General features: G+C 41.6%; 1 protein-coding gene and 1 long non-coding RNA gene across 3 annotated transcripts in view; both read right to left on the bottom strand.

The window, feature by feature from the left end:
- Positions 1 to 1,304: 1,304 nt before the first annotated feature.
- Positions 1,305 to 11,419, bottom strand: LOC144751973 (uncharacterized). Its single transcript, XM_078639965.1, has one exon. The coding sequence runs from the start codon at positions 10,845 to 10,847 to the stop codon at positions 9,132 to 9,134; it is 1,716 nt and encodes a 571-aa protein (XP_078496091.1). The 5' UTR covers positions 10,848 to 11,419; the 3' UTR covers positions 1,305 to 9,131.
- A 430-nt stretch (positions 11,420 to 11,849) lies between these two features.
- Positions 11,850 to 26,028, bottom strand: part of LOC144767763 (uncharacterized) — a 35,249-nt gene continuing 21,070 nt past the window's right edge. For both annotated transcript variants that reach the window (XR_013598339.1, XR_013598341.1), the window contains exon 3: positions 11,850 to 12,580. This is a non-coding gene — a long non-coding RNA (uncharacterized LOC144767763). The remainder of the gene's footprint in view (positions 12,581 to 26,028) is intronic.

Here is a 26,028-nt window from a genome sequence, read left to right on the forward strand (position 1 = left end):
ACAATAGAACAACACACTCCCATCAGTCATGCCAACGGATGTTGATACTTTGCTTGAACCAGCAACGGCCCATGTACTGTCACATTCTGATGACATTACTGAAAGGAAGGGGTCTCAGTGTGAGAACACTTATAATTATAAACTTTAAAGAAGATTAGATAACAATAAATGAATCCAACATTGTTTTTATTCACAATGAGGAGCAATATATCCAATATATTAACATTTTGAATGAATAAAGTAGGTTGAACGGTGCCCAAAAGGGGAAGGGAGGAAGTGAATTTGTGAGGATGGTGTGATGGAGGAATTGTGACAATAAAAACAAGAGTTATCAAGAAATTACAATTGTGTTTTCATTTCATTACACATAGGATGATTCACTGTGCCGATATATACAAAAATGTCATACTCCAATAATGCAATAAATGTCAAAATGTAGGTAAGGAGTTGACTATAAGGACGTTGTCGACGTTTCGACCCTCTGAATAGCGCAGGGTTAGTTGAGCCCTTGCCTTGGGGTCTTCTTCAGGACAGGGAAAACGGGCAGGCAACCTAGTAAATATGTATATATATAGAGGATTATTATAATGAGATGGCGGAGTATATCCATTAATACGAAAAACAACATTTATTTTACATTACTGTCGCACACCTGGAAGAGCGTACCGTTGTGCTTGGCACTGTGTCTTATCACTGCAATAGTCCTTAGATTGGTTTGTCAGAACTGCAGTTTGAGAGAGAATAAAACGTGATTCAGACTTAAATAGGTGTGCATAAAGCACTACAAAGGAATCATAATATTTGAGAACATTTCTCACCGATAGGTAATCAGTCCATACTTTGATAGAGATTAATACATAATGGAGAATTGGAGGGCGCGGTCATTCTGATGACGGCATTCATTGAGATCTCAAAGACGCAAGTACTACTGCTGTAATTCATGAATTTATATCTTGTGTTCTGATTAACTTGGACATATATTTGTCAATCTGTAACTTGGAAGATATTTTTCTTTTATAAAACCGAATAAAGTTTGTTGATAATAATCACCAGGGGATTCATTTACAGGGTAGCATGGTATCCCTCACAATAACTCCAGGAGTCACAGTCCACATAATGTACATGCTTTGTTTCCCCTACTTCCAACCTTACATGTACCCCTAGTCACCTGCCCAAACCTCTCCCTGCTGATGCCAATGTGGTCCTCCGTCATCTCACAGACCATATTTTTGGCCCCTTTGAAACTGACCCATACTATAAAAATGCTGCAGTTGCAAATACATATCAACTACCATTTGTTGTGTTTGAAACATTTTATTGAATAATAAAACCTAATAAACATAAGCCCATTATTAAAGCAAAACAAAACATCAGTTGTCATAAACAAAAGAGACAAAAGTAGTACATAAAAATCAACATACTGTAACATAGCAAAGTTATGTAGAGCACAATTCCTAATTTCGGGCAATCTTTAAAGTTCAACAATAGAAACGTTCATAAAGAACAGGAAAGGAAACAAAGAAGGTGGGATACAGTGATTTCATTAATGTAATGCTTCTTACATATAGAAAAACAAATAATAATTATTATAAAGTCCTCACATTAAAATACTAAGAGAAATATATTGAACATTGAACATTTCATATGTAATTAGAATTCAATTTGAATATTTTAACCTCCTCAGCATTATTTGACTCATGATTACAACCTGAATGCTTTCTGGAAAGGAACCGCCTCATGGGGTTCAAAATCACATCTTTTCCAACAATAGGATTCAAATGATAAACTTGAATTTCAATTCAATTTATTGATTTAGGCCATTTTGGAGATCAACAATTTGAAATATATACGAAATCCATACACTTTTGTAAAATTGTCTCCTAAACTTGAATTCCATCCACTTTTTGAATAAACACTTCCCATTCCAGCAAGCATCACAAGACCACTTGTTGTTATCGTCCCAATTAGTGATAATGTTTCGGCTGGCAACAACAATAAATATGTTTAGAATTTTACTTCCGAAAGCAAAAACATGCCATTTCTGAATCATGGTACACAATCAAATGTAGGAACAGAAGGGCATCTTTTGGTGTAGCATTCATTAAGGTTTGACCAGGCTTGAAACTAGAATTCCTGATTTTTTGGACATTTAAATGTCATATTTTTGAAAGAGTTCTAACAGACCAGCAAGAGCTCCGCGAAAAATAGAAGATGACTGAATTGTACTTAGAGAAAATGTGCTGATAAGTAATCTATTGATGTAAAATACAGTGGTCCGACAATGCTTGTGTATCTAATCTATTCAGATTTTAACTCCATAGTTTGTTCAATAAATTGACTGAGCATAATACTTGAAGGTCCATCTCTCAGATCAGTTCTATTACAGTTTTAGTTGCGATAACACTAATAGAGATCATTGATAAATAGATTTTAAAAGAAATGGGTGGAATTGATCCTTGGTGTAAATCTAGATTAATGTCTGCAATAGAAACCAGTACAAACAGATCAAATCTAAAATCGTTGAATATGTTTATTACAGTGGTTTAGAGTAAACCCAGAGACACACATTGTTACTGAAACTCAGAAAATGTATCTAAAGATCATGATTACATCCTATTTTAAGTCCAGAGACTGCTTTAGCTGCTTTCCTGTTTAAGTGACAACATTTGCAAATATATTTAACAAAACATTAACTCTGGATGTCAGAAATTCTGTCTTTAAGTATTGTGTAAGAGTTATGTGTGATGGTTTTTATTTGATCTGAAGCAACACTAACACTAAATAGGTACATGCACCGGTTATAATTCAACTAACAATATTAGCAAACTTAATTTGGAAGGAATTGAGAAAAATTGCCTCATGTTTTATTGTTAAAAAAATCTACTGGTTCAGTAGTTCACAGAGTTTGCAAAAGCTAAACCCCTTTTTGAAATGTACTAAGCCCATTTAACAATTCAGAATTTGGAAGGGGAATGTTAATAGTTTCCCTTCTGAATATTTAATACATCCTTAAGGTATGTATTGAGCTTTGAAACCATATGTGGACTGAAAAACAGTAACAGGATGTAGTAACCCATGGGGACATTTGTGAATCTGAAAGTAAAATGGGGTGCATTAAAAATGCCTTTATTAAAAAGCTATCAATGACAAAGTAGTGTGCTGACTCTACAAGCAACCACTTTTTACCAAATGGATTATTAGTACATGAACCTCAGTATTTCCTATATTGCTGAAATTTGGGGGCAGATGTATCAAGCCTTTTGCGAATCGCAAACGGTCTTTTTGCATGTTTTGGCATGCATCAAAAATTCGCAAAAAAAGAAATAGCAAAAATTTGCGATTCCTTATTTTGCCATAGCATTTAGGAATCGCAATTTTGCGATTCCTTAAATGCTATGTATGTAGCATTTTTGAATTGAGATTTTTGGTTAAGAAATCGCAAATTACCACTAACTTGTAGTTGATGGTAATTTCCGATGTCTTTAAAAAATGCACAATTTGGCATTTTTTAAGGTGGCATGAGACGCACACACATGCCCATAGGGCATGTGTGTGCGCCATATGCACACACATCTACATTTCAGGGGTGCAGCAGGGTGTCTTTGAGACACCCCTGCACCCTTGAAATAATTCTCAAATTGCGATTAGCAAATTGCGAATTCGCAATTTGAGAATTACTTCACAATCATTCGTATGGGCCTCCTGGCCCATAGGAATGCATGGGAAATTATTCCTTATTTGCGAATTCGCAAAATTCGAAATCGCAAATAAGGAAGATTAAGGAACCGCAAAAAAAAAGCGAATTTTTACATACATTCCATTTTGCGATTTCTAAATAGCGATTCCTTAAAAATCGCTATTTAGGAATCGCAAAATGGAATCTTGATACATCTGCCCATTGGGCTCTAATATTTTTGTAATGTCGTGTAAATATTTGTTCCTGTTAGTTCCCATTACAATATTGTCATGAAATGTACCTATTCTTTTTGTCAAACATATTGAAATATCTTTATCACAATTTTTGGGGCATTCTAAAAAGTGTTTTCACTTTCTAACTTGAAGCTTCCTAAGAAAAATACTGATGCCAGTTCCTGGTTTCTCCTAGATCATTTAGCTTTCTCACTAAAACAAGCACAATATTGATTTGAGAGAGGTGGTTATTGTAGTCATACGCACTGGGGTTAGTTTAGAAAAGATCAATTCCTTAATCTTTCGAAATAATACTTGGAAAAGTTTATGTTCAATAATTTCAGATAACTTACTGATAAAGATATCAGATAAAGATCCCCAAATTTCTTATACCTTGTGGTATCAAAAATATGCTAGAATTAACATACTTCTCTTCTAGATAAATCCAGGTATGAGAAGTTATTAAATGCAATTATCAACTTTCTGTTATTTTAACACATTTTGTCAGTGCACCGAGTATTTTCCCTACATAGATCACATTTCATGCAATGGTCTGTTCTTGAACGTACAATGAAGGGGTAAAAATGCATTTCTACCACAATCAAGAAACCCTTGGGTCTCTGCGGATTACTGTTACAAATGAAGACCTAGCTAGGATGAAATATCCCTGTAAAAGGACGATTTCCCTCACCGACCATAGTTGGCATGCTTCCTTATTGGGAATCTCCTTGCACCATGAAACAACCCCCTCACTGAGAGGGAGGAGTTCAGGCATATTTTGTTACAGAGAAAGGTATACTAAATACTACAATAATGAGCTCAGGGTAGTGGGGGCAGCAGAGTGAAAGTTAAAACTTGCTAAAGGGTATGTGGTTTCCATTATTTGTACGCCCCTGGGCCAGAATTAAAAACAGGACACTGTGGGAGAAATATATATGCACTGTTGGAGTCAATAAGAGGTCAACATGTTTCAGCCTATTATCCCTCCAAAGAGGTGTTTGCGGCATTCTTCAGGACTTAATCAAAAGTTCTGCCGCTCAATGTACTCAATCAATAACAAGTATTGTCATAGCCAATAGGTCTCGCCTTTGGGACCTTATAAGTGTTTAGCCATGCAGATTTAGTAACAATGTGAAATAATTACTATTAAAAAAAAGAAGACTATAAACTAACTAAGCTAGACGTGACTTTATAACTGGTTAATCAAACGTTTCTGGAGGTTTAGTATATATAACCAACTCCTTTTTTCTATGGTGTGTCATATAAAATTGATGCTCTAAATTTTGGTAAGAGTACACAACGTCAAAAAAATCAATACTGCTTTTATATCAAGTGGCACTTGATTGATTGATTGTTTGTGGGTTCCTAAAGCGCTAGAATCGACTCCCGAAGGAGTATCTCTGCGCTGTAGACCGCTGGGGAACCCATCCTGACTTTCCCTGTGAGATGGTCCCTACTGGGTATCTCCAAGGTGAAACCAGGCATCCCCAGCATATGTGGGGGGCCGTTGTGGAGATGAGGCAAGCTAATGCCCAGAGTTGCCGAGTGTGATCCCTAGTTAGAGTGGGCACCGAGGTGAGAATTATTGAGTCTGTTGACCTTGGTCCAAGACCCTGCCGCGTCGGGAATTGAACCCTGGTCCCAGGCCGTCCTCTGCTCACGGGTCTGCCGCCTCTAACCAGTGAGCCACACTACTCCACTTGGTTATGAGTAGGCGCTAATGACTATTTCCAGATGACAATGTAATTAGCATTTTTTGTATAAGATGTGTTAAAAGTATGGCTAGGGAAAATGGCTATTTTGGCCAAAGGCTGCCCTTTCTATATGCATGCTAGTTTTAATTTGTACACAGAATCACAATTTGTTATGTGGTACACTGTAATGTTAGATGAATCTGTTTTACCCTTCTGATAAGCAAGGGATGACGATGAACCGTTTTTTCGTCCCTGGTTTTAAATGGATTCAGGTTGGAACAGACGAGGTGTTGGTTGACTTTACCTCAGAAAATGTTTGTTTCCCGCATGCTGCTTTCATGCGACTTAAATCCCTTCAGAGGAAGAGGCGGCTGCATGCCTGCATATATGGCCAGATCAGTACTTGGCTGTTTCGGTTCTACAGTGGGGCTAGAATAGAAGCTGTTAAGGGCTTCCCGTTGGTGCAGCAAGTACAGTGGCACCAGCTCCCAGATGCCTTAAAGGCCCACTGAACTCGGATAACTGCTGTTTGTCACAGTTCAAACAGTGGCCTGAGGGGCCCACAGAACAATAATTATTGCTGTTTTCCACAGTCCAAACAGAGGGCAGGGGTCACATTTCCTTTCTTGCCTTGGGGCCCAGGGCACACTGGCTAGGCCACTGGTTAAGGATGCAGCAGGGAAAAGGTGGCGAGACAGGTGGATTATTTAAACAGCTCGATGATGACTTCATGCCTGGGTATTAAAGTATTCATTGCAATTAAAGACTGAAGCAGGAATAGATCTCATAATATAGGAAGGCCTATGTACAAATGCAGCTCGATTAACGGCTGCCTTTTTACTTCTCACTTCTCACCTCTCCTAATTTACAGTTTTATTTTAGATGCAGACTTAAATTGTGACCTATGAATAGGTTTATCTATCTTTAGGTTCCAAATGACCCATCTTTTCCATATGCAAGTATCAGACAAGTCGGGAACGCCTAATGGCTTTGAACTTGATGAAGCCACATTAATCACTGGTCTTGAAATGCAAATTGCAGCATTAGGCACGCAGAGGTGTATTCTACGTAATCTCATTATGTTCAGGGTATGGGAGAGTGTTTAGGGCATAAAGCACTTTGACAAAAACATGGCTGCCACCGTAGAAATTCAATCTTCCTTGTCCTACCCTAGTATACAAGTAGTACCACATTCTTTGTATACCTGAATTAAATAGGCACACAAAATAATACCGTATTTAAAAGCCCAGTTCAGAATTACATGGAAGGTGCACTATCCAAGACTACACAACAATGCAGTCTTTAGTGGGTACTATCATCCCACACAGGGGGAGTACACCAGATTATGCTGGAAAAAGCATGTGGTGCCCCAACGTAGGTACAGTTGTAAACTACCAGTCTGCTTACAAAGTAAAGTGTCTGGGAGCTATTAAACGAGGTGGCCTGTTTCCCCTGCAGGTGGTTGGGGTCTGTCACCATCCTGTCAGGTGGGGGTATACAATCAGTGCGCCTCCTAACTGTTTGTTTGCCCTTTCACCCGTGTCAGTGATACAGTGCAGTCACAAGACAAAAGGTTTTCCCACATTTGAACGTGACCATGCCCAATACAAAGGAAAACATGCCCGCTTAGAATCTCTCCTGCGTGATCCACGCTACATAAAGGGCTATGGAAGTGTCTGCAGCCTCTTCTGTAGAACAAAAGGCAAAATGCCCATGGGACGCAGAAAGAGGGTGCACTCTGATGCTTCATTATGTACGAGGACCTTTGGCGTTCGTCTGTACTAAGCTAGTGACAGAGTTAGTGGAGTGTTTATTGTCCTCTATGTCACTCTACTTCTAAGCACCGAATACAGCTTGTACAGTGGTTACTGTCATCTGTTCACCTACATTATACTTAATATAAATAGTGCACAATTTAGGTGTTTTTGTCTGCCTACAACGTGGAACTGATACAAATAGCAGTACCTACAAGTTGGATGGTACAATTCAACAAGAGTCTAGGATACTCCAGCACAGATGATTTTGCATCAACATTACGGGGCATCAGTCTTGATGGCAAGCCAACTTTGTATACATTATTATCAGAGACTATACTTGCCTCTTGGATACAACTTTACAACAGAATTTTATGAATTTTCATACAGTTGTATTTATATAATAAAACAACCTACCCACCATAATTGATCTATCTATTCATCTTTTTGAGTTCTGGAGTAGCATGCTACTCGCTGAAAAGCACTTCAACACTTCATACGGGGTAGAAAGCACTATATAAATGCAAAACATGCAAAACCTTCCCTCTTCTATCCCTCCAATCTCTTTTTCAACCCAACTAACAGACCAACATGTCTAGCTCTCAAACACATTTTATATTTCCCTACACTAATTCACCACTAATCATTTTTGCATCCTGGAGTAGCGTGCTACTCGCCGAAAAAGCACTTCAAATTGACCCTAACGCACCCCACTGCTCGCAGAACTCTGCGTTGAGCGGTTGAGTTTTTTTGACACTTTGCGGAGTTCTTCATTGCGGAACACCGCCTAGGCCTAATCTTATCATGAAAATCTAGATTTCAGTCATATGTAAAGAAACAAGTGTGAGTAGAAACCTTTTGGGTGGAGAAAATTTAAGACATTAATATTGTGAATTTTTTGTTAATTAGTTGATGTTTGCAAGTACGAACACTTCTCTGTGTCAAGTAAAGACCTTGAGAGTTTTGTAACTTTCAGATACTCAAATTGTGGATTTTGTTGCAATTAAAACATTTTCAAGGCCTGAAATTTCTTTGCAGGTTGCATGCGGGCAGCCTAAGTTATCCTGCAAGAATTTCTTGATGAATCCTATTGCAACTACAATATGTGCTCTCTCATGTAAAGTCAGGTTGTTAGAAGCTTTTCTGCAACTCAAGATTCGCCTTACTTTTCACCTGGTATGGGTGCATTTCTCATGTTAAGTGAGATCTCCTTTCTGAGTATAACGTTTCTGGCTTTCCCCTCCTGTATAAGGCTTTAGTCCAGTGTGAATTCTCTCATGTGAAATGACATTGTATTCGTGAATAAACCTTATCTGACATTCCGAACACACATAAGGCTTTTTTCTCCCTTGTGAGTTTGCTCCTGACACGTGAGAAGTAATCTGTGACCAAAACTTTGCTTGCATTTCGAGCAATCATAAGGTTTTTCCCCAGAGTGGGATCTCTCATGAAGCATAAGGATTTTCTCCAGTGTGGAGTTTCTCATGGTGAGATAGCGTTTTTCTCTGCAGCTTTTCTGGCATTCAGAGCACTAATAAGGTTTTCATCAGTATGGAGTTGATTATGGTTAGTGAGGCTGTGCCTATCAAAAAATAGGAATTTCTGCCATTCACAGCATAGGTAATGTTTTTTTCCCTATGTGCGTCTGGTCATGTAGAGTGAGATTGCATTTAAAATTGATGCTTTTCTGGCACTTGGAGCACTGAAGTATTTTTGATGGTGTGTTTTCTTATGGTGCATGTAACCATCACTACCTCTGAATCTTTTCTGACATTTAGAGCACTGATAATGTTTTTCCTCCAGTGTGGATTCCCACATGTGCAGTGAGATCAAATTTACAGCTGAAACATTTTTGGCATTCGGAGCACTGATAAGGTTTTTCCCCAGTGTGGGTTCTTATATGGTGAGTGAGATTGATTTTTTCACTGAAACATTTGTAGCATTCAATGCACTGATAAGGTTTTTCCCCAGTGTGGGTTTTTGTATGCCGAGTGAGTATTCTTTTTTCACTGAAACATTTCTGACATTCAATGCACTGATAAGGTTTTTCCCCAGTGTGGGTTCTTGTATGTGTAGTGAGTATTCTTTTTTCACTGAAACATTTCTGACATTCAATGCACTGATAAGGTTTTTCCCCAGTGTGGATTCTTATGTGCCGTGTGAGACTACTTTTTATACTGAAACATTTCTGGCATTCAGAGCACTGATAAGGATGTTCCACAGAATGGGTTATTGAATGTTGAGAAAGACTTTGTTGGTTACAAAACCTTTCCTGGCTTTCAGAGCACTGATAAGGTTTTTCCCCAGTGTGGGTCTGTATATGCTGAGTGAGACTGAGTATGTTTTTGAAACATTTCTGGCATTCCGAGCACTGATAAGGTTTTTTCCCAGTGTGGGTCTGTATATGCTGAGTGAGACTGAGTTTGTGTTTGAAACATTTCTGGCATTCAGAGCACTGATAAGGTTTTTCTCCAGTGTGGATTCTCACATGTGCAGTTAGAAGTGATTTACGGATGAAATGTTTTGGGCATTCAGAGCACTGATAAGGGTTTTCTCCAGTGTGGATTCTGATGTGCTGTGTGAGTCTACTTTTTAAACTGAAACATTCCTGGCATTCAATGCACTGATAAGGTTTTTCCCCAGTGTGGATTCTTATGTGCCGTGTGAGACTACTTTTTAAACTGAAACATTTCTGGCATTCACAGCACTGATAAGGTTTTTCCCCAGTGTGGTTCATTGCATGTAGAGAAAGACTTTGTTTTTTACAAAACCTTTTCTGGCATTCCGAGCACTGATAAGGTTTTTCCCCAGTGTGGATTCTTGTATGTTCAGTGAGTCTTTTTTTTACCCTGAAACATTTCTGGCATTCAGAGCACTGAAAAGGTTTCTCCCCAGTGTGGGTTCTTATATGATGAGTGAGACTGTTTTTGTCAATGAAACATTTCTGGCATTCCGAGCACTGATAAGGTTTCTCTCCTGTGTGAGTTCTTCTATGCCGAGTGAGATGGGTTATGGCATTGAAACATTTCTGGCAATCTGTGCACTGATAAGGTTTTTCCCCAGTGTGGGTGAATACATGTTGAAAAAGACTTTGTTTTTTACAAAACCTTTTCTGGCATTCAGAGCACTGGTATGGTTTTTCCCCAGTGTGGGTTAATACATGTTGAAAAAGACTTTGTTTTTTACAAAACCTTTTCTGGCATTCAGGGCACTGATAAGGTTTTTCCCCAGTGTGGGTCCTTATATGTACAATAAGGTCTCTTTTTTTACTGAAATATTTCTGGCATTCAGAGCACTGGTAAGGTTTTTCCACAGAGTGGGTTAATACATGTCGAGAAAGACATTGCTTGTTACAAAACCTTTTCTGGCATTCAGAGCACTGATAAGGTTTGTCCCCAGTGTGCATTCTCATATGTTCAGCGAGATAAGATGTAAAGCTGAAACTTTTTTGGCATTCAGAGCACTGAGAGTGGTTTTTCCCAGTGTGCATTCTCTCAAATTCAGTGAGATGAGATTTATGGCCGAATCTTTTTTGGCACAGGTAACTTTTTTCCCCAACTTGGGTTACTTTGCTTTGATTGAGGCGAGTTTTAACACTGAATTTGTTCTCACAGCCCGTGTTTTTATAAGGTGTATTCCTTGAGTTAATATCTCTACATTTAGTTTTATCTTGCTTATATGCCACGGTAAGAGTGATCCCGATTTTAGAGTCGGGCTTGTTTAGATAATGTTCAGCATTTATCTTTAAACGAAATTGCGTGTAATCTTCTTAACACTTAAATTGAGCAAAATATGTCTGGATGCAGCCCTTTAAAACCTGTTGAAATGTTTCTAGCAAATAAGAGCCTTTTGGTTATAGCCTCTTCGGCAGCAACTTATTTTGTGACTGAAGTTTTTCTCAAATCTATTTGTATAGGTTCTTGGCAATGCAGTGATAAGGTGTTAGTCTGATACTTAATGATTAAACTAATAAGTACCTTTTTGCACTGGCGTAATGGCAGTAACTGAGAACATTAGTGGAGAAGTGTGGCTCAGCGGTTAGAGGCGGCAGACCCGGAAGCTGAGATCGACCGTGGACCAGGGTTCGATTCCCCGCCTCGGCGGGTCTCGGGCTCAAAATTCCACGGACTCGACAATTCTCGCTCTGGTGCCTACTCAACTCACGGGGTCACACTCTGCGACTCTGGGCAATAGCTTGCTTAATCTCCACTACGGCCCCTCGCAGCGGGATGCCTGGCTTTCACCTTGTGGACACCCTGCCGGGGTTTCTCACAGGGGAATACCAGGATGGGTTCCCTAAGCAAGCGCCGGGACGCTTACGGGCAGCTGTGCGCTTTACAAGTCCAGCACATTTACATTAGAACATGCACAGTACTATTGTGTCTCACCAGTCGCAGAACATCAGTTCCTTTTACCCTTTCTATGTTTGGTGGAAGGTTAAGGATTGTAGTTCTGAAGTTGAGGATTTATTTACATTAGCTATAGCGCAACGGTGCTCATTTAATCCATTTTTATATTTAACAGTTTTACATATCACTCCTTCACAACAGATAATGTTGAGGCAATTTACATAGAATTACAGAACAGTACACAATAAAAAGGAAACAATCTGAGATGGTCATGAACACAATAAAGGGTGAATTTTTAAGGTTTTCACCAGAGTGAGCAGAGTGGGTCTCAGTGTTGTATCCCGAGGCAGATAGTCTCAAACTTGCGTAACTGGTTAAAAACGGTTGTTAAACAAAGGTGATTTTCCAATCTTTTGGTTGTTAGCGTGTCAGCTTCGGAGTCTTCTTTCAGTGTCTTTTCTTTGATGGTCTGCAGAAGAAACCTTTTGTTATATCTTTCTTGTATGCAGTGTGTGCTTCCTCTCTGGAATTACATGATGCTTTAGATGAACGTTATTCTGTCATGCTGAGGCAATTTGTCTTTCTGATAATATTTCAGATGAGGATGTTGTGATTGGTCTTTCTGGCATTATCTCTGATGCTGTGTGGACAGATATGACTTTGCTCTGGGTTAATGAAATGTAAAATTAGAGACTTCACTTACATGTATAGTACCTTCCTCAGCTCCCACTTCCTCGCCACACCTAGATTTTGGAAATTGTTTAAACTTAGAACGCTGGATGTCAATCAGTTTTTCAAAATAAACCTTCTTATGGCACTAACATTCAGTTGGCTGGTGCTAAATCTTGCTTTCTTCGTCCGTAATTTCAATCACCTATAGTATTAAAATTAAATAGTTAATACATGTATATATCCCCAAAAATAATTTACAAGCCATATCAATGCAGAATTGCAGAATTTTGAAAGTGTTGAGCTGTTCTTCAGCCAGAGCAGAGTGTAGAATGGTAGCCTGAGAGTACTTGGATCAGTGAGTGAGGATTTGTAGAATTTCCAACATTTTAGTACGCTCAGGAAGGATACATGTACCCTATGGACTTGTAACATAGAATCCCAATAGCAGACATTAAAGTCATATGGACTGGCACCAAAAAGATATTTAAAATAGAATTCTATTAATTAATTTTTAATGTAGATTTCTAGGATGGGAATTTCCCCTCCACGGACAACAGGCGTTTTCCCCTGCCCTAAGTGACCACCTACTTGTATCTGGTATCCTGACTTTTGAGCTCTGGCCTCTCTCGCACGCAAATCTATTGTGTGTTACGAGGACTATGCCTAGACCTATCCCTCAACTATGGTCCAGAGTATGAATCAAGGGCAATGAAATTAAGGAGTACTTTCATGTGTTCATTTTATTCCACCTGATTATCAGTTGTTAGGCTTTACCGGGTGCAGAAAAACAGGACACAATTTTTTACCAGACAGAAAAATTAGACTGAAAAGACCCACAAGACTCTGGGTGCAGCAGAAGCAGCCAAGACTTATGCTGTTTTTTTATTAACTGGGGGAAACACACAATTCTTCCCTCTGTTAGAAAATGCTTTCCTCTTCCCTCCCCTGCTTCACCCATCCCCCCCCCAACCAACCACATGCATATATCTACCACCTGCTTAAAACAAGTGGTAAATAAAAACACTATGTAATAGTGAATGGCATGTGGTTTGACAGGGAGAAGAATCTGTTCCTCGTGGCAACTCCCCAGTCCATGGCGTCAAACTTGTAACTGCATGTTACATAAGATTTTTCTGCCACCCCAGTACTATGCAACTTCTAACAAGGGACTATGAGAGATTTTGGACCGGTCCTGTGACCTGGAGGGTCACACCAAGTGTGCCCTCATTTAAGACAGAGGACTGTCATGGGTTTAACAGCTAGAGCGGTGATGGCAATGCATCCTGTTGTAAGGATCAATAGCCTGATGAGATCTTTGCATCATGGTCAGTGTAGTGGCATCCTACTGACACACCCATGTAATGCTCCATTTCTATGCCTGTGTCCAGACTTTGCAATAACATCCAGTGCATGTTTAGGGTGTTGGTGTGCATAGCATAATTGCAATGTGAGGGTGCGACAGAGTAAACTGTGTCACCTGCCTGCCAGTTGTGTAAACAAGTGGGACCATACATCCCTCTTTTATACCCTAGCTCAAAGTCCTCTGTTACCAAGGAATAATGTGCTCTATAAAGTACTCAGGTGCCTGCTGTGGCACCAGGGATGGTGTCAGCCTGACAGATTATCTAAGTTGAGGGGACGTAATCTGCAGGGAAGGGAGTTTGACTATCCAGCAGGAGGACAACACTGTCCTGAAAGAAGCAAGGTCCAACACATCCCCTTTATCTGTAGGGCGGGCCGGAAAGCCATCCAGCAGGACCAGCTAGTCTGAGGGACCCCGCCCTGCCAAGACTCTCCCAACAGTTGAAGGCAGAAAATAAAACTCTACGACATGATTGTTTAGGCCCAGTAGGACGATTGTGTGCTGCCAACCGTCCCGTTCAAGGTTGCATTTGACAAATTCCTAACACAACAGAGTCTGAATCTACTGGCTTCCTGGAGAGCCTGTGTTGGGCTTTTAGCTGGTGAATTTCTGACTACTCTGTGTCAGAGGCCCATAAGGACTACAACTACTCCAGTGTCGAACACCCTGTCTGAGCTTACGCCTGTGTTCCAGCCGGCCACAATGTGGGCTCAATTGCTGATGGTCAGGCCTCCAGAGGGGCTGCACTTACCGACAGGCCAGGTGTGACTGCTACCTTGGGACTGCTGATCTTCAGGCAACTGCAAAGAAAAGACAGAGTGGGTGCCCTACAGAATGCTGTAGTGTAGTTCCTATATTCCCAATAGGCTCTCTGCATTGGAATAACATAAACAATAGTTTAGACATAGGACTGAGGTCATCTAGGTCTCTATTGAATATGTTAGACTTAATTAGGTTTGCCAGCTAGCTCAGAGGTCACTAGAAACTTTCTTGGGTAAACAAGAAGGTGTTTAGTTTCTGACAACCGCATAAACTTGACAACTTTGCTCCCCCCAGAATAAGAAGTATATCTCCAGAGTCGCGGAAAACAATAGACAGCTATTTCACTCAGTCAATCGTGCATGCTTAGTTTCACCAGGAGTGCAGAGAAATAGAGAGACGGGCGTTTTCAATAAAAGTTGTTATTTATTGAGCAGTCCTCTTTCTCATGCAAGAGAAGTGAATTGCCACATTTGCAATACTTGTCATGAAGTAAAGTGCGTACAGTAAATAGAGTATTATGAAATAATACTGTAAAAGCATTTATTTGGTTTCTGAGCCATATGATACTTAAAACGGATAAAATATATACATACATAAAATCATTGACTAAACGTACTCAACTGGTGCTTCTAAGATACGCCTACCCCGGTGTACCTGACCTAAGCCTAATACGTGGGAAGGAGTAAGTGAGCTGCAGTTTAAGTTAAGTTCGTTTTTGCCAAGAATCTGAATCAAGAACTCTCTAAGGATCTAATCAGCTCCGTACCTTGGTTATAGAATGAAGGAGGTCTTGTATCTCTCTCAGGACTCGATCTCCCAGCAACCCACAAGGGTGACTGGAAACACTGGAGCTGGATTTCTCGGCAGGAGAAAAGACAGCGTCTCTCTCAGTGCGTCAATGGGAGGGTCGGCTTCCTTCGGCTCTCGTTACAGCTGGGCTTCGGGTAAGTAGATAGCCGATCTGCTCCAAACCACCGTGTGTTTGCTTAACCACTTGGATGCTAAGGATCCCGCGCCGCTTCAATGTAATTTCCATTGAAATCAATGGAAACTCCATGACGAGTTACCCTTGTCATTAGCACTGAAGGGGTTAAGGCAAACTTTGGTATATTTATACCTGGACGGTGCCGAGTTTGACGTAAGGTTGGGCATAAGACGTCACTAAGAACTTACAGTTCTTTCTGGACTCCAGGAGTTCTTGGACAAATCCAAACAAAAGCAGGGGGAAGTCCCGGGCTGCTGGAGGCTTGGTTTGTTTAAAGAACATGTTGTACTTTCTAGGAGTCTATGGGAGTAGCCTTGCCGTATTTGGACTGCATTGGCTATGACTAAATATGGATATGATTCTTATGCCTTTATAAGGATATGATTTGTTATAACCACATAAGGGCATGAATCGGGAATATTTAAATAGGGTCCTAGATACATTTACAACACCCACTCCACGTATAATGTCCATCATTACTAAATACTAAGCAATACTAAACATATAACGATGCATGTGTTTTCCAACCCACCCCAAAAATACATAAAATGCATTTGAAATGGTATATGGTATATAGACGAAAATGAGTATTTATACTGTATGTTTTTCAAGCAGTGGTATCATTCAGATAATGCATATATACATTTTGGCTGAATGAATTGCGAAAATTACATTTATGAAATGGCTCTTAATACAGAAGAGAAGGTCGAGACCATTTCATCACATATTTATACAATACTGTACATGTGCTAGAGGCTAAGTTACAAATATTGTCTCTAGAGTCTCTAAAAATAGAAGTTCTGTTCTCGAAGAATAGTTCTACTTTAAGCAGAGTACCATGTGCCAAAAAAAAAAGTAAATATTTTGGGAATGGAAAAATAATTTCACTTTCAGGGGAAAAAATAGTTCCAATTGTTTTCAGTAGTGTTGTTTATCAAAAACTGAAGGCCGAATTCAGAGTTCAGGGAACGCTGTGTGCTCGTTGTTTCAAAAGTTATTCTCGTTGTTAGGAGAAAACATCAAATCAGACAGGCTTGCGAAAAATTGGTCTACAACAGTAGGTGAAAGTTCGACCAAGTTCGAAAAAGCTGAAATAGTGCATACGTGAGAATCATTGCCATCATCGATGTCTGGATCAGCAATGCTCACAGAAGGTTGTACCTGTGTGGTGCTGCTTTCATCTCGTACTTCACATCCACCTATTTGTAATGGTGAAGCTTCAACGAATGCAGTCATCAGAATAGGTAGCCGCTGGGGACAACACTTTGCATGAGCCATTACCGAACCAAGCAAAGTATTGATATCCATTGGTACTGCTGATGGTAGTGTAAGAGACTTCCAACACGCATTCTTCTCCGCATAGCAGACATCGAAGCACAGGTAAGATGCAATCTTGCCAGATTTGTCTGAATGAAAGAAACCAGGTAGTACTCAGATCTCTTAGCCGGGCAAAGCCGAGGACTTTAGTAATCCGTTCTCGGTATCATATAGCCAGGATCGTTTCTTCAATTGTAGCCTGAGTTTTGTCTGTGGCTTGGCTTGCCATATCGGAGCAGAAGGAACAAAAATAAAATTCCTGCTACGAGTCCCAAAAGAAGAGGCAGGCCGCCGAATAAAGAATGCACAAAATTCGGGAAGATGCCCAGAACTGTTTCAAAGAGTGCCAACAGTCCCGAAAAAATTGTCTTATATACAAGTGAGATGCCACTGGTATCAGACATGTTTAAAATTTGGCTTAACATTTCTACGAAATGCACGGGGCAATTTGTTGATAATAGGGTATGTATCTCTGCTGCTGTCCTTGCAACTTGCAGATCATACGTCTCTTTGGACGAGGTTAAAGGCACAGTTGTCTGTAAAAGAATAGACTTCATTCTGCTTAAAGTATCAATTCAAATAGAAGAGATATTCAGAGAAGGCCATATTGCTGCCTCCTTCTCTGGTTTGCTGTTTGGATACAATATTTGCATACAGCAAATGACCCTGGAAGTAACGCTCACGAGATAGGCTATTCCTGGCACCATGCCACAACAGCTGTGGTCACTTGTTATAACATAGCTGCCGTTGGAAAGCTGTCTGACAAAAGGCTCTATCTGTGTTGCAGGGGTGCCATGCAGGTGACATGAAAGGTTATTTGATGAACCTTCGCAGGCTCCATGTAAGTTAATACCTTGACACAGAAGTGTATCTCTTAGTGAATTTTTACAGTTGTTGCCACTAAGAAATACTTCTTTTTTTCCTTCACTATAACATTTATGTGTATAAGGTAAATTCCAGGTTGACTTGATGTATCCTTTACCCAACCTTTCATACAGGCCTTCTGGTATATACTTTTGGCAATATTGAAACTGAAAAGTTGTTATCGGAATTGTAATTGTACCATGTATTATTCATTCAATGACAGGTCTGTCTGACATTGTCAATGGTAATCTCTCAAGTTTTTCAATGCTCAGAATTGTATAGTCTGCTCCTTTTTGTGCCAAACTGATTTGTTTATCAGTAAGGTTAAAGATAGAAAATAATGACGTTATGTTGATTACATGCCATGGTACGTAGCCTGAACGCAGATTTTGCAACGTCCAGCCTAGCTGTACAATAGAATGCAATTGGGACTGGCCATGTTGTAACATTAGCAAGTCCTGCTCTGTTATATCAATAGCCGATGATACAATGCTGTCCAGTGAATAAATTCTGAAGGACAGAGTCGTTAACCCATTGTCCACTACAGACAGTGATTTTTCCAAATTTATACGATCAATTTCTCGTATTTTTTCAGCAGTTTCAATTTGCGTCACTTTCCAAGCTTCGATGTAAGCAGCGTATATATTGGCGTATATGAAATATTTTTGACCCTGTTTGCGAGGTCCCAATATGAAATCTCGCAAGTCAGCACCTTCTTTAAGTAAAGTTAAGTGTTGCTTAATTTCAGGCAGTGTGGATTTCTGTAGCCACTCAAGGCATAGTTTTCCTACACTATATGTTGTAACTATCCCTGGATGTTGTCTCTGGGAATATCTTGGGTCTGGCCTGTTCTGTTTGAACCCCTGTGTTTTGTTCAGGAATCTATCTAGACACTTATTTGTGTCTGTGGGCCAGATCAACCATTTTTTCCAATCAGGATTTGTTCTGTTTTGGTGTAAAATATGGGATACGTCTATCTCAACATCTGTAGTGCTATTACTATCAGGTATGGGCTTTGGAATAGACGGTTTGTTGAAGTCTTTTATCTTGGCCAAGCCAAGACAGGTTGTTTGCTGAATGGTGTCATTCAGGAATATCATCTGTTCTGGGATCATGCAGGCTCTAAATAATGATTCTAAACCTTGTACCTGCCAGTCTTTTGGACCCCAGATGGTTTTAGTCTCAATGTTGTTTTTCCAAAAATCAAAACCAAATGTAGACATTTTTTCATAAAATTTTTCAGAATAAATCAATTTAGTTTTTGTCAACATGTTTTTCATTCCTGTCTTATTTAACATTTTAAAATAAAACGTTTCTGGATCAGGAAACCCTGAGAAGTATGGGAATTTCTCATGAAATGTTTTTGAGCTGCCTTTTGGTGGAGTTGGACAATGTTCCCATTGGTTATAATTAAAAACATTTCTAGGATTAGCAGATTTATGCAAATAGTGATGACCATAATGATTAAAGCAGTACATTTCTTGATAATTTGATGAACCCTGTAAATAATCATGCTCTGTGAATTTAGCTGACATTTGTAAATCTGACATCATATTATTAATATTTTCAAAGTCCCAATCATCAGAGAAAGTACTTGGTGATACGAAGTCACTTAAGGAAACCTTGAATTGATGTGGATATTTCAAGAGCTCAATCGGGCCATAGATTTCATAATCCGTTGTGTCCCATGCTACCCCACCGGGTATAGGATTGGCTGTGATGTTCACTGATGACAGTTCTCTTTTTTCAATGTGAGAGGATCTGTGAGGCTTTATGACCAAGTTGATGTTCTGACTTGCTGTGTCCATTGTACTATGTTTTCCATCAATAAATCTAACCAAAACTTAAAATCAAGATGAGCCACAGAAGGAGGAAAAGTACACCTAACACAATCCATAATTCAATCCATGGTGAAATTAGATATGTTTCTTTGAGTTGATGAAAGAGTTCAGTCATTTTTTCTTTGAAAGTTTTTGTTGCTGGCGTTTCTTTATGTTCACTTGGATCATCAGAAAAGTCATCGAAATTGATGAAGTAGCTAGATGCAGTTCTGTCAATTGTTTGAATTGCTTCCGGATTTTCATTTATCTTTGGATATGTATGTTCAGAGGCTACATCATTGTAGACTGGTGTTTCTTGACGAACTGTTGCAATTTGGGTTTCAAGAGGCACAAGTTCCATGGCTTTGTTGCATAGTCCTTTTTTTATTCACTGCAGGTTTATCAAATGTGATTAGTCTCTCAGTTTGAACCTCTTGGATTGTAGCAAGATTTGGTCTTCTGCTATTTCTTGGGAGTCCACTGGGCCTACTACTTTATTGGCCACATGATTGTGGTTTTACCAGGTTGATTGATACAACTCTGTTCTCCTTTTTACCTACAAGGGGCGGTAGTACTACTGATCTTGTTCCGCTGACAGCTAAGACAGGTACTGCTTTTCTGTAAGAAGGCCCAAATTCCTTTTTCACCGTGATTTTTTCTCTGACCAGATCCCCAATCTTTGGAATCCAGACAGGTCTTTCTGGGACAGGTGGTTTTTCTTCAGTGGCCGTTGGCTTTAGCTTTGTGTTAATTAGACTTCTTCTTGTTTTATTTAAGTCCTGTAAAACAGCCAAACGATCTTTGATATCAAAGGTTTTTTGTTTCACCACTGAAGTCTGACAATCTAGATCCTGGATGATCATTCTAGTACCAAACAAAAGTTCGTACAGAGTGATACCTCCTAGAGAATTTCTTGGCAGATTATTAAGACTACGTTGGACACTTGTTAGATGTTTGACCCACCCGTCACCCGAACCTAATACCCTCGCTGTTATAGATTGCTTTATGTCACGTTTTATTCTCTCCACTACTGCATTTCCGTCGGGATGGAATGGACTAGAGTACCGCAATGCAATGCCCATGGTGGCCATGGCCTCCTTGTAAGCCCGAGAGCTAAACGCAGGACCCTGGTCAGAATGTAGCATGCCAATTGCGTATGTGCCGATAAAGACTCGCAAATCTTTTATAACAGTTTTGGCGTCAGTCGAGCGCTGGGGCCACATCTAAATGAATCTCGTCTTAATAATTATGGGATCGCATTTCTCCGTCTCGATTTCTGCGTATAGATAGCCTAATGCTTTCTAATAAAGGTGTCCTGGCAATTGTCTGGTCCGGTTCACAACTGCGATCTCTATTGCAGTTTTGACAATTCATTGCAAAGTTATAAATGTGCACGCTCATCCCCGACCACCAGTATTGTGATTGTAATTCTATTAGAGATTTCAAGATCTCTTGGTGCCTCAGACCCATTCCCGTGTGTGCTTCTTGAATCAAGTAAGCTCTCCGGTTCGTGTTTGGAATTACTCTATCCCTCACTCCAGGGATTTGAGCAAAAGGAACAGAGTTCGCATCAATTATGTATTTATTTCCGAGTGGATAATTTAGAGGTAACGCCGCATAGTTGCCTTTCATTGAGGTTTTTACTGCTAGTGGCGTTTCACCGTCTATTTGTTTTCTAGTACGCTTTTTTGCAGCTACGGAAGCCGATTGAACAGCTGCCGCTGTGGCTCTGTTAGCCAATGAATTTCCCACAACGTGAACGCCATCACGGTGATGACTCAGTGTATGTATCACGTGAGTCTTTTGTAGTTCTTTCAGCAAAAGAACTACCTGTTCCCAAAGTTTTTTATGCTTTACTGTGGCACTTGTCTCATCTTTGTAACCGTTTTTGATCCATGTCTGCATGTCATTATTGTAAGACTGGACGCAGTAATGCGAATCGCACACTATTAGTGTGGGGAATTCGCGATTGGCATTTTCAAGCACCATCTTTAAAGATCTTATTTCAGCTCGCTGAGCTGTACAGTTTCTGAGTGATTCAGTTTTGGTGATTATCGGTCTGAATTTACCTAAGCGCCAGCGACCTTTGACAATTGCGCACGCTGCATTATAAGATTTTTTATCCACAACGCAGTGTTGTGAAAATCTGTCTGTGTAGATTACACAGGTGTATTGTTCGAGAGGCAGAATTTTGATTGGCAGAGGATATTCATGTTCGTATTCCAGATCTTCTAGTTTTTTCATTTTCGGATCAAAAGCGTGTTTCACGTCTTCTGCAGCAAGATCATTTTCCTATTGTATCCATTTTGGATCTAATGCCACAGCATTTGGAATGCGTGGTCTTGTTACTGCCTCAAGGGCTGATACTGCTGTTAAAACAGATATGCTCTTGCCTTGGGCTAGGGCTCTTTCTTTTGCTACAGCAGTTTGAACCGCAGTCAGAATTTGTTCAGTTGAACTGAATTTCATTTCAGCTTGTGTGTACAAGTGTGATTTATAAGATATTGGTACCGTTTCTCTTGGTTTGAAATCAGGTTTTATTAATTCGTATAGAGGTTTAACCCTCTCTGCATAATTTAGAATGTATGTTCTTCCGAAATTCAGGAAACCTCATATTGATTGTAAGTTCTTCAGCGTTTTTGGAGCTTGGAGTACTGCACACTTCTCTAAGAAGTTGTCTGCTAGGCTTTTGCCTTCACTTGATAATTCATATCCTAAAAACAGGACAGTTAGGTGAGCAATTCGTGACTTTTTAAAGTTGAATTTGAACCCTTCAGCTGCGAACCCAAGTATTATGGTGTTCACTCTTTTCAAGTGTGTCTCCAGGTCGTCGTCTGTAAGATAGATGTCATCGACATAAGATAATGCCTCATCATCATACATTTGCAGTAACTCTGTTACCCTGGCTGAGAATAATCCTGGGCTATTCTTGAATCCCTGTGGGAGACGGCAAAATTGTTTTTATGCCCCCATTGTTGAGAAAGCGGTAAAATACCTGCTTTCAGGTGCAATGTTTTGACAAAAGAAACAATTTGAAATATCTAATGTCGTTTTATATTTTTTGCGTACAATGTTATTCATTAGTGCTGCACTATGTGAGTTTTGTACTGCAAATGTTTTGCAACAAGAGTTTAAGTGTCTATAATCCAAAACTAGACGATATGAATCGTCTGGCTTGGAGACAGGAAACAAAGGATTGTTCATTTGTGAGGTGCATGTTTCAATCACCCCCTGATATTCAAGATGATCTAATATCTCCCTGACTTGCTTTTTAGCTTCTTACTTAACAGGATTCTTACTGCCTCTGTGTAGTCAGTTGATTTTTTAACTGGATTTATGGGGAGGAGAATCCTCATCCCATCCTACATGATTTTTATATAATGCAGGGGCTTGGGCCACTGCCCATTTTCTAGCAAATGTGTATTTTTTATGAATTGGAATTTGATTTGAGAAGGCAGGCATAATCATTTCTTCGCCATGTGGGCACTCCCTGACAAACTCTGGTGGCAAGTCTTTTTCTGCTAGAAGGATATCATAGCCTTTCGAAAGGTTATCCCAAAAGAGACCCCTTATTTTCCTAGTCTTGTCCCCCTCTATACGCAATGTGAGTTTATATAATTTATGGGGTATGCTAACTCGGTGTCTGCAGTTTCCACTTGAATGTATTCATTTGTGTCCACTGTCTCCAGAAGATTCATCAGGATCTTGCGAGCTATGGCCACTTCTGCTGCGCTGCTTAGCATTGTCTGGGCCCACTCTCCGTTTTTCAGTTGTGTCCTCTAAATCATCGGCATGTTTTATTTTAATACTAGCTACCTTCTTTTTTGGAAATTGTGATTTTTTTACTTTGATGAGCAGGTTCCTTGTCTTTGGACTTGAGGTGCTCTTCTTTGTGTTCTGACCGTCCTCTTCTTTCCGATTTCTGTGAGGAATTCTGAAAAGATCGAGAGGGACGTGTATCAATATCTTGATATCTGTCAGGTTTTCTCAATTTATCCCTATCTCTAAGGTTGTATCTTTTTTCAGACGGCTCTCTGTGGGGAGACTTGCCTCCTCGTTCTGGAGATCTATCTCTCCGTTGAGGAGATCTTCCTCTGGACTGGAATTGTTTTTCTCTGGGAGTGGATTGTTTATTACCTTCCCACCTCTTTTTTGGAGTATTGAGATTATTTTTAATAAAGGTTTTTTCAGGATTTTCAGTTAGTTGTGGTTTTAGTGGTTTCCCACCCAAACTATCTCTACCTGGTTCTTCATAGGATTTTTCTATGATTCTGGCAAGTTCAAAAGGTTGTTCTGCTATACCTGTTTCTTTCAATTTCTGGCGGATGGTTGTACCGTCAATTGCCAATTGAACTAATTCTCTATATGCCTTTGTTAATTCTTTTAGTAGCCTCGCTGCCTCTTGCCCTCTGCTAGTTAGTAGCCCAAGTGTTGTTTAGCTTATTGTTACTGTCTGCACCGTTTGTTTTTTCCACTGTTTTTCTCCACTGCTTTGTTTTTGCCCTGTGCCCCTGTGCCTCGCCGCCCACGCGCCCACCAGCTCCGGTCCCCTCCTCCCGCCGCCGGGAGTGAAGCCATGCCCCTTTTTCTTCTGTTCCCTCCCCGCTCCCGTCTCCCAGCTGCTCCTCCTCCCCGCACTTGGCCATATATGGCGGCCGTGCGACACAGGTGAGCGTGTTCCTCGTGAGGACGCTCCCTGCACCACACGGCCACCAGCCGCTGAGTGATCTCCCCGCCTGCCGCTTCACAGGAGTGACCAAGCCCTTGGCTGGCCACGCCCCCCGCCGCTCGTCGCTGCCTCGCTGCCTCTTGCCCTCTGCTAGTTAGTAGCCCAAGTGTTGTTTAGCTTATTGTTACTGTCTGCACTGTTTGTTTTTTCCACTGTTTTTCTCCACTGCTTTGTTTTTGCCCTGTGCCCCTGTGCCTCGCCGCCCACACGCCCACCAGCTCCGGTCCCCTCCTCCCGCCGCCGGGAGTGAAGCCACGCCCCTTTTTCTTCTGTTCCCTCCCCGCTCCCGCCTCCCAGCTGCTCCTCCTCCCCGCACTTCGCCATATATGGCGGCCGTGCGCACGCGCAGCGCTGACGCGCAGCGGGCGCGCCAATTGTGCGCCGAAGGCGCGCCAAAGGTAAGCCCGTCTGCGCCCGTCCGCACCTGGACCGCGCCCAGGGCCAGGACCCCTGGCTCCCGCAGACCCCAGCCCACCCGCCGGACGTACGACGCCGCCACCCTCAACGCACTCAACACCGGCCGAATCCCCGGATGCTATCGAGCCACCCCGAGACGAACCCACGGACTCTTCAGCTGTCACGCCTGCACGTTCTCCTGCAACCGGACCTGCCCCGCTCCAGCACCCGCCAACCCGAACACCAGCAGCAACCACCTCAAGTGCATCCTACTCAACACCCACTCCGTCCACAGACACACCATCGAACTCTGGAACCTCCTCGACACCACAGCTCCTGACGTCGCCTTCCTCACGGAAACCTGGATGAACGACTCCTCAGCGTCCGCCATCGCCATCCCAGAGGGCTACAAGATCACCTGAAGAGACCGCGGCAACCAGACTGGAGGAGGCATCGCCATCATCTACAGGGACACCATCCGCATCACGACCAACACCGACGACACCCTGAAAACCGCCGAACACCTGCACTTCCAGATCCACACAGACCCAAAAACCACCCTCAGAGGCACCCTCATCTACCGACCCCCGGGACCACGCACACAATTCAGCGAAGACATCGCCGACTTCATCTGCCCGCATGCCCTCCCCTCCGCTGACTACATCCTCCTGGGGGACATCAACTTCCACCTGGAGAACAACAACGACCGCAACACCACCACCCTGCTGGACAACCTCGCCAACCTGGGACTCAAGCAGCTGGTGACCACCCCCACACACCTCGCCGGACACACACTCGACGCTGTCTTCTCATCCAGCAAGGACATCATCTTCAGCCACGCCACCGGACTCCACTGGACGGACCACAGCTGCGTCCACTTCAGCTTCAGAAGGACCACGATCCACCACCACCAGCAACAGGTTGCTCGAAGAAACTGGAACAAGATCACGGCAGACCAGCTCGCCGCTTCCCTGAGCCAGCACCCTCCCGCCAGCTCAGCGAACCCCAGCCAGGCCGCCGACAACCTCACGAAGTGGATCAGCAACTGCGCAGACGACCTCGCCCCACTGAGGACACCGCCTAGCAGACCCGGCAGCAAGAAGGCCCCATGGTTCACCGACGAACTCAAGAGCTCCAAGAAGAACTGCAGAGCCCGCGAGAAAGCCTGGAGAAGGGAGCCAACACCGGACAACATGACCACCCTCAAGCTCGCCACCCGGAAGCACCATCAACTGATCCACGCCACCAAGAAAACAGCATTCAAGGACCGACTGGACAACAACGCACACAACTGCAAGGAGCTCTTCACCATCGTGAAAGAGCTCTCCAACCCCAACGCCGGAAACAACGACATCACCCCTTCGCAAGACCTCTGCAACTCCCTCGCCTCCTACTTCCACAGCAAGATCGCTGA

Source organism: Lissotriton helveticus, chromosome 1_1 (genome assembly GCF_964261635.1).
Source record: "Lissotriton helveticus chromosome 1_1, aLisHel1.1, whole genome shotgun sequence".
Lineage (NCBI taxonomy): Eukaryota > Metazoa > Chordata > Amphibia > Caudata > Salamandridae > Lissotriton > Lissotriton helveticus.